General features: G+C 38.2%; 1 protein-coding gene across 1 annotated transcript in view; it reads right to left on the bottom strand.

Annotated features, from left to right (window-relative positions):
• Nucleotides 1-5209: 5209 nt before the first annotated feature.
• Nucleotides 5210-9178, bottom strand: part of ITGA4 (integrin subunit alpha 4) — a 33180-nt gene continuing 29211 nt past the window's right edge. Inside the window, exons 21-24 of the mRNA XM_015823437.1 lie at nucleotides 7127-7246; nucleotides 6743-6841; nucleotides 6143-6262; nucleotides 5210-5476 (exon numbers count right to left, since the gene is read on the bottom strand). Coding sequence (XP_015678923.1) covers nucleotides 5375-5476; nucleotides 6143-6262; nucleotides 6743-6841; nucleotides 7127-7246 — 441 coding nt within the window. The 3' untranslated portion in view covers nucleotides 5210-5374. The remainder of the gene's footprint in view (nucleotides 5477-6142; nucleotides 6263-6742; nucleotides 6842-7126; nucleotides 7247-9178) is intronic.

Here is a 9178-nt window from a genome sequence, read left to right as displayed (position 1 = left end):
AAAAAAATTCACTGACTGCCCCCAAGTGGATGTTTTCCTCCGTACAAGGAATGATCTGACTTAAGGAATGATCTGACTTAAAATGCCCCACCCATCCTACCCCAGGGTTTTTCATGGAAATTTAGCAATCTGCAAGAATGTAATATAGTTCCTCCAGAGACTAAATTGCCCAAATTGGATAAAAGTATTTTTCTTTGGGAAATTACCCACGTACCCAATCACAACAGGGACATTTAAATAAACTAAAAAGGTTTAATCTACATTGGGTTAAAAAAAAACCCCACCTTTATGATAAGCAGCTTGAGGTAATGAAGGGAAAAGTTTGGAAAGCATTGTACTGAAGGCAAAATAAAAATTCACTTGAACACAGTCAGTTTTCCATCACTGAGCTTTGCCTCTTGATCAGGAGTTCTGGACCTGGTTCAGGTCTTCTAATAGTTGATTATAATGAATGAACCCATGCATTACACTGGGCATTCAGCGACCTTTTTAGAACATCTTAAGGACTCCTTTCTAATAATTCACAATTTACAGGATATTTGGAGTGAGTTAATATATAAAATTATTACCCAGTTTTTAATTGAAATAGAAATATATCTGCATACTAACAGAATATTTTTCAATTTGTTCTTTAAAGCAAAACAACTAAAATACTTAGCTATGAATTATGATTTCATACGAGTAAATAAAATAAAAGTTGGCATATCAGCTAGACTTTTAAACATAAGTAATAATTTGGCTGATTTTCGAAATAGAAATTGGTGCATTTGTACATTGTGGCCTTATACAAAGCCTTTGTTCCTTATATAATTCATTCATAAATAAAAACCAGCAAAAGCACCAAATTCTTTGCATTGTTTCATTTTGTAAAAAGTATACCTAGTTGGAAGATGACCACATCCTGGAAACATAGGATGTTTTCACTGCAAGTTCTTTCACTCTCTTAGTTGTAATAACAATCAAAATACATACTCTGTGTGCATTACTCTGGGCTACGAAGTCTATTCCTTGCTTGCTATGTGGCTAGATTTTTTTTCTTCCATTCAATTGTGTCCAGTTATTGAACATTTTCTGGCCAGTTTTCTTGGCAAGGTTTTTCAGAAAAAGGTTGTCATTGCCTCCTTCCTAGGGCTGAAAATGACTGGCCCAAGGTCACCCAGCTGGCTTTGTGCCTAAGGCAGGACTAGGACCTGTGGTCTTTGTTTTTACCCTGGTACCTCACCACACAAATTCTCTAATACATAGAGAATTATTAACATTGCCAGGGATGTGCAGATCCTTTGAAAAGGGTTCTGTAATAAATGGGACTGCATTCAACGTAGTACATTTTAATGATTAAGTCAGCTGCCTCTTTTTCATCCAGCTGCTCCCAGTTGTCTCCGCATAAGCATCCATTTCATGCAAATGCAAAGTAAGATGGGATCAGCTTCTGAAAGACCTGCCTGCTTTAATAATTTCAAGAAAAGAGTTTCATGTATGGTTCCCATTCACTCGGAAGACTTTCACAGGTTTATCACTGTTCCAGTATTTTATTATTTAAAATAAACATAAACAACGTAACGTAAATGACTTAAATGAAGGAATAGAAGGGAACTCATCAAATTTGCAGATGACACTAAACTGGCAGGAATAGCCAACACCCCAAAAGACAAGCTCAGTTTCCAAAAGGATCTGAGCAGACTTGAACAATAGGCTCTATCCAACAAAATGAAATTTAATGTGGAGAAAAGCAAGGCTTTGCACCTTGGGAGGAAAAATGAAACGTACAAGTATGTATTAGGTGAATCCTGGCTCAAAAACAGTAAACGTGAGAGGGACCTTGGAATCCTAGTGGACAATCACTTAAATATGAGCCAGCAGTGTGCAGCAGCAGCCAAAAAAAGCTAATATAATCCTTGGTTGTATGAACAGAGGCATAGAATCAAAGTCACACGAAATAAGTACCACTTTATAAAACCTTAGTCAGACCACACTTGGAATATTGCATTCAGTTTTGGTCACTGCATTAGAAAAAAAGATGTTGAGACTTTGGAAAAAGTGCAGAGAAGAGCAACTAGGGCAGTGGTGGCGAACCTATAGCACGGGTGCCAGAGGCGGCACTCAGAGCCCTCTCTATGGGCACGCGTGCCGTCGCCCCAGTCCTAGGCCTTCAGCTGGGTTTTATAAAACTTCTTCGCTTTAGGCCTCTGCTGCCGTGTGCAAAAAAAAAAAAAAAAGGTTCAATCAGTCAATTTCAACTTCTCGTGGGGAAAAAAAGGATCTTGCAAAGTTGGAATTGATTGATTGAACTTTTTAGTCCCACCCAGTCTGCTGTTACCCCTGCAGCCACACCCACCCAATTGGCCATGCCCACCCAATGGGCCACACCCACCCGGCACTCGACAATGCATAAGTGGGTTTTGGGTTGCAGTTTGGGCACTCAGTCTCTAAAAGGTTCGCCATCACTGAACTAGGGTGACTAAAGGTCTGGAGACAAAAACATATGAGAAAGGTTGGGTATGGCTACTCTAGAGAAAAGGACTAGAGGTGACAAGATAGCAGTATTCCAATATTTGAGGGGCTACCACAAAGCACCAGAGGGCAGGACAAGAAACAATGGATAGAAACTAATCAAGGAGAGAATCAACCTGGAATTAAGGAGAAACTTTCTAACAGTGAGGACAATTAACCAGTGGGACGGCTTGCCTTCAGAAGTTGTAGGTGTTTCATCACTGGAGGTTTTTAAGAAGAGACTGGACAGCCATGTGTATGACATGGTATAGGTCTCCTGCTTGAGCAGGGGGTTGGACTAGAAGACTTCCAAGGTCCCTCCCAGCTCTATTCTGAATTGAAAATTGAATTATTTATTCAATTTGTATAGCTGCCCATCTCAAACCAGTGCCTCTGCATGGCAAACAATGAATAAAACTCTATATACCAAAAGAAATGAAATACAAATAGAAGCCAAGAGATGATATAATCTGTCAGTGTCAACATTACCAGGAAATGGGGTCCTTCACACACTTGGGACCTGAGGCCCAGGCACATTGCCAGGTCTTCGAGGCCTTCCAGAAGGTCAGCAGGGTTGAGGCCATCCTAATCTGAGGGGAGAGTGTGTTCCGGAGGACAGGTGGCAGAAAAGGCACATCTCCTGGTGACATTCCTTGGCTGACAGAACCCAGAGCATGCCCATCCTGCTGGATCAGATTGGATGGGCAGAAACAATGGCAGAAGTCAGTCCTTCAGTTAAATCTCATGAAGGGCTTTAAAAGTGACAACCAGCATCTTGAATTGCACACGGAAGCACACTGGCAATCATTGCAGTCCCCAAAGCAACGGTGTTACATCTGCCAAATACACATTTACAAACTGTTTCTGCATTTTGTACCAGCTGCATTTTGTGCCTACTGGGACTACTGCAATGTCCTTGAGGAGCACGAGGAAGTTCCTCAAGTAGTCCCAGTAGGACATTAAGGTGGGAAATACCATGCAAACATTTATGTCTAATGTAGAGGTTTCCAGCCTCTGTATGAAAGATTAGTAAGCAAATTACAGTGATAAATTTACATTGTTAACATGGAGGGTATAGGAGAGATTGTCAGAAGTAAACTGTTCATTTTTAAATAAAAGTGTTCATTTTTAAATAAGTCTTCTTAGGCTTTCAAAAGAGTTAAGTGTTACAACATTGTAAAAGCCAGCCTTCATAAGTAAATTATACACGGAAAGTCTAATCTATATAAATAAAAATGTAAATGTTCGTTTGTTCAAAATCTTAAATCTCCGAAAGTTCTTCACCGATTGCTTTGAAATTTTGACACGTTGACACAACGAATACGCGCGTGTTTTTATATACCTATATTATATAGATGTCACACCTGTGACAGGTAAAAACATGTTTTTGAAAAACAGCGCCATCTGTTGGACGTAAAAGCAACACACGCTACGATTTTACCATTCCATTTCAATGTTTCTGATTTACGATCCATTTACAATTTCCAAATTTCCAATTTTACGATTCCATTTCAATGTTTCCGATTGCATTGTTAAATTGAATTTTCATAGATTTCGATTTATTTTCATTTTGATTTAATTATTTCGTGTGACATTGCGTTGGAATTGATGCACAGACAATGGAACAACAAAAAATATTGTATACCCACAAGCANTGTTCCATTTTATTTAATATTTTATTAGTTCAATGTTGGTGATCATTCATTTTTACAGTGTAGGGTTATACAGTGATAGAACAGATTGTTCTTTTAAATCTTTAAGTCTTTAATGCTTTCGAGGTACAACTGATGTCATAGACTGTTTTGTTCAAATAATCACCTTGGGGTTAAAGTGCACTACTTCACCATCTCAAGTCTTATGCTAAACATTCTTAACCAGTATAAGGTGTACAAGAAAATACATTTATGTAAAAATTAGGAAAAGATTGTCTCTCTTTATTTCTTTAAAATACAAAAATAAATAAAATGATTGCATAAGAGGAAGAGTGGTAACTGCCATGTCCCTGATTTTACACAATGGGAGGACATCTCCAACCCAGCCAGGAAGAACCCTCAAAACATGGCTGTGAGTCGCACAAGAAAAAATCTCATATAGACCTTGAGCCAAAAGCTCTATTCTGTCATTTGGTTTTTCAGTTCGATACACAGAGGAAGAGCTCACAAACCAGGTTAGTTTCTTCCTCACCACTGACCCCTCATTCTCTGCCAGTAAGACCCTCTAATCAGCAGGGTCCCTACTGATAGAGAATGCCAATATTCCAGGCTTGTAAGTTGCAGGAGAAGTCTGAACAGATACAATGGAGGGGATATCCAAGATCGCATGTTGTTCCCCTTCCATAAAAAAAAAAAAAAGCCTCCCTTCTTTCATTGAAGAGGTCCTACATATAAGCATAGTTCTTACCTGGAGGTTCCCAGTATTTCCAGAGCAAGGTGGAGACAGTAGAATAAAAATTGTCAGCATCCACTACATTTGCAAATCTAAAAAAATGATGTCACTGGTTTCATTTTAGGAACTAGAAGGGGAGAACACGGCTCTACATTAATTGTGTGGAGACTAAAATTGGGCTAATGTAGCATCCTCCTGTACATTGGAATGTCTTGGGAAGCGAGGTTATACATTCGCGATTCAAGTATGATTAGTACAATGCTCCTTTCTCCAGTACTTTTTTAAAAATCAAGGAGCAATTCCTAGTGTTTCCTTGTTCCTGCATTTTGAGTTTTTCTTTCCTTTTGATGAGAAGTCTTGAATATCTTTATCCTTCAGAGTTTTCTATGATTTGTGCTTCCGGAAGCCCATTTTGATGACTATTCCTTTCACATACGATATGGGGCCTTAAGATTTAACGGTTCTTGTAGCAGATAATTCTTAACTTCTACCAAACTTGCTACTCTGAGGTATCACTGTTAATATGTTTAAAAAACTCCAAACTTTCACTTCCATTTTTTTCCTCAGGAAAATGTTTGTATTTTCTTTTGAAGAATCCCACCTGGAATACACAGTTCCAAAAATAGTTACAAAGTTTGCAATTTCAAAGCACTAATACGTATGCATATTTATATTTTAGAAAAAGAACATTGCCCACTGGTTTAATATACTAAGATTCACCTATACTCAAAATACATACCAAAGTTTAAACATCCCGAATAAAAACTTATTTTTTACATTTAAAAAAAACCAGACACATTTCATCCAGCAGGAGGATGAACCAAATAAAAAGCATTCTCCCTCTAACACTTACATCTACAGTATATCATTTTCCAAATTGCAAAAAAAATGTTTAAAATGAAACAAGAAGCTATTTATTTGGGAAGTCAGGCAACCTAAAATCTCTTGATTTATAACTGCTAACCACTTTCCCCCATGATTCCAAAGCCTCATTTCTCCCTCCCCTTGTCATCTGTCCAAATGGCTATTGGAATTCTCTGTTCATTTTATGCTATCATTTCCCCAAATCACATTAAAGTTAATAAGCTGCATAAAAACCACATTTGTTCCCAAATGCCAAATAAAAATCATAGCAAAAGCTGTGTATTCTAGAGCACATTGCTGATTTCTTTTAGTGTTTAGAAAAGCTGTATTTTTTCCTTTGGGATGGATATCTAGCCAACCCATAAAAATACACCAATGTGTAGATTAAAACTGAAATACGTACCTTCCATAAAACTAATATAAGAAGCAAAAGCAAAGCAATTCCAAATAGGGAACCTATTGAAATAAGCAAGACACTGACACTATGTTTTGTCTTTTGGTTATGACGTCCCTCCAAAATGACCTGTAGAAAATAAAACAACACAGTTATCGCAGGTAGAAACACAGCTTTGGAATACTCTTGGTTCCGCTTCTCACAGAAGTATGGTTTGGATTTGAGCCGTGACCTTTTTGCCCTCACGGTAGATATAAAAAAGAAATCTCACAAAAGTCAAAATGCCACTGATTTCAGAGAAATGTTTGAACTCTGATTACAGTACAATTTCTGACTAAATAATCATGCAATAAAGATCCTGCGTTTATGACATTACAAATATGGCTTTCTTGCAGATAGATGCAAACAATATAATGTGCTTCTTCCCAACAGCCCTTGTTTTATATGTAGCAGAATAGACGTCGGATGCTGAAATAATGCAAGGACTAATGCCGAATGATAAATCCCGTCTGCTTTGGGTTAGAAAATAAATCCAAGCAGATCTGGGTTAATACTTAAGTTGTCCAATGTTTCCTCTCCTTTACTTTCTGACTCTCAAATAATACTTACATAAGTGGTTTGCTTATTTTTGTGGAGTTCAATTACTCTGGGATTTTGATCTGCTGAAACTTCTCCTTTTATTTGAAAGGTAAGCACTGAAGCTTCATCCTATTGTTAAGAAGTCAAAAAAATATTTTAAATCAATTGCTCTGTAAAGGTTCAGATAAAAACAATATGAAATAATAAGTGAGGCTAAGGAGGTAAGATGGAGAGTCTACATAGGACTAACCCTATTCAAAATTAAATGTTTTTCAGCTGAGGTTATTCAGAGAAAAAAATATTAAGCAACTACTTAATCTGGTATTGAAACATGACATTTTGTCTGGTTCTCCAACACTTAAGAATATGATTACATAGCCTTCAGTATGATAGCACAAAGATTAAAATATTTACTATGCTTAATAGTGCAGGTGTTGCTTCAAGATGAACATTAACAGTTGATTCCTTTCCACTCTCCATGTCTCCAAATTTGCAAAATATTTGCCAACATAGTGGATCATTCTTCATACAAAACTTTAGGAGAGAAAGAATATAAAGATGTATTACACAGAGTAACATGAGTGCAGCACACGTAGATATATATGCAAAATGGAGCATAAGCATGTTTGTACACCAACTGGAATATACAATTAAATTTTGACTCCAGGCTTGCTCAGATTAGAAAAGAATGTGGGATTCATTTCTCATCCCGTGAATCACATTAGCTCATAGGCAATAGCTAACATAAGCACATTTACATGTCCCCTTAAATCCAGCTTGAGGGTTTTTGAATAACTGTTTTTGAAGGAGACGCTTCTGCATGATGCAACTTTCCTGTCAACTCCAGCCCACATTTGAGACCAGTTCAATTCAGGTTCTTCTGAAGCTCAGGTCCTTCTCTTGAACCTAAAATTTAAGAGGGTTTTTGCCATGTGTTTCCAACACAGGTTTTGCCATTTGCATGTCATGCTTTGGCAGTGGTTGAGATGAAGATACAACATGGTGCAATCTTCCCAGCAATTATTGTTTGCTTTTAGCTAGTGCAGACATACTCCTGGTCCTCTGTGGGGTAATAGCTGACAGGCAACTATACAATAGACAAGAGTGGCTGGAATCAAAGCTATCTCAAATACTGTCAGCCTTATGAGATATACCAGACAGGGAACCATGACCAGGTGACCTAATTCTACTTTATTAAAAGGTTATGTTAACATAGTTTTGCTAGTCTGAAAGTGCTTCTCTCCCATTTACAGCCCCCAAATTAGGGAGGGTCTTTTCTAAGCCTTTTGCCTCACATATTCCTGCTGTGGGATAAGCTACCTTTTATATGACTGTTCCATTGGTACAGTCACATTGCCCTGTCTCCCGTAGTCATCCCTACATACCATTATAGCTACCTACCAAAAGACAGGGATTTGGGGTCAGAAGGACAGACAAGCAGCAATTGCTTCTGCTTCAGTGTGTTAACAGGTTGCATGAGTAATCTAGGAATTCAACATCAACTCATGAACTCCAACAACTCCAGCTCCAAGAAGTTGACGGGTAGGTTAGCAAGGCACTACCTTACATTTTGCATGCTACCCGACACTCCTCCCCATAGATGCTTTGCTTTGGTTTTGCTGCAAATGTTCCCACCCACAGTGCCTAACAGCTGTGATTGGGTGACTGCGATGGATGCAACAGATAGAGGCTTCTTCCCAGTAAAGCAGAGCTCTCCCTCTCAGCTGATCAGGCTCTGACAAATTACTAAACTCAGCATTATAACCTAGAGCAGGAGTCTTCAAACTTGGCCCTTTTGTGACTTGTGGACTTCAATTCCCAGAATTCCTCAGCCAGGCATGCCTGGCTGAGGAATTCTGGGAGTTGAAGTCCACAAGTCATGAAAGGGCCAAGTTTGAAGACCCCTGACCTAGAGCAATAGGTAGTTGTTATTGTTTTCCTTGGGTAGGTAAATCTACCAACCCAGCACATTGTTTCTTAGGACAGCACCACTGAGACAGATATGGTATTGTTTGTGTAGGCAGAACCTGTGTTTTTCTGAGCTATCCTTGTGTCAAGTCCTGTCTGGAAGAAAGCAAATTAAGTTAATCTGGCTTTTTGGAAACGCCTCACGTGTAAAACCATTAGATGGCTTTGATAGTAATGTATTTCTAATTTATGGAAAGACATTTAAAAGGAGGCACTGGTTATCACTTGTCAACTGTTTTGAATATGAGCCATTAAGCTTTCAAATTTTAAGAGTACTGAAGCCTCAGCAAATGTTACTGTGCTATTCTTTAAGTCTTTATAAGTTTATTTCCAACTGTTGAGTTCTTGACAGCGCAATCCTGCCTATGTCTTTTGAGAAATAAATGCCCTTAAATACAATGTGACTTGTTCCCAGATAGCTTAACACTGAAATGAGGCATACATTAAATTATTTAAGCATAAACAAGCTGCTCTGTGGTTCTGAAAACTCTGCTTATA

This window comes from Protobothrops mucrosquamatus, unplaced genomic scaffold (genome assembly GCF_001527695.2).
Source record: "Protobothrops mucrosquamatus isolate PMUCROS unplaced genomic scaffold, P.Mucros_1.0 scaffold1869, whole genome shotgun sequence".
NCBI classification, from domain to species: Eukaryota; Metazoa; Chordata; class Lepidosauria; order Squamata; family Viperidae; genus Protobothrops; species Protobothrops mucrosquamatus.
This window is presented reverse-complemented; position numbering and strand designations above follow the sequence as displayed.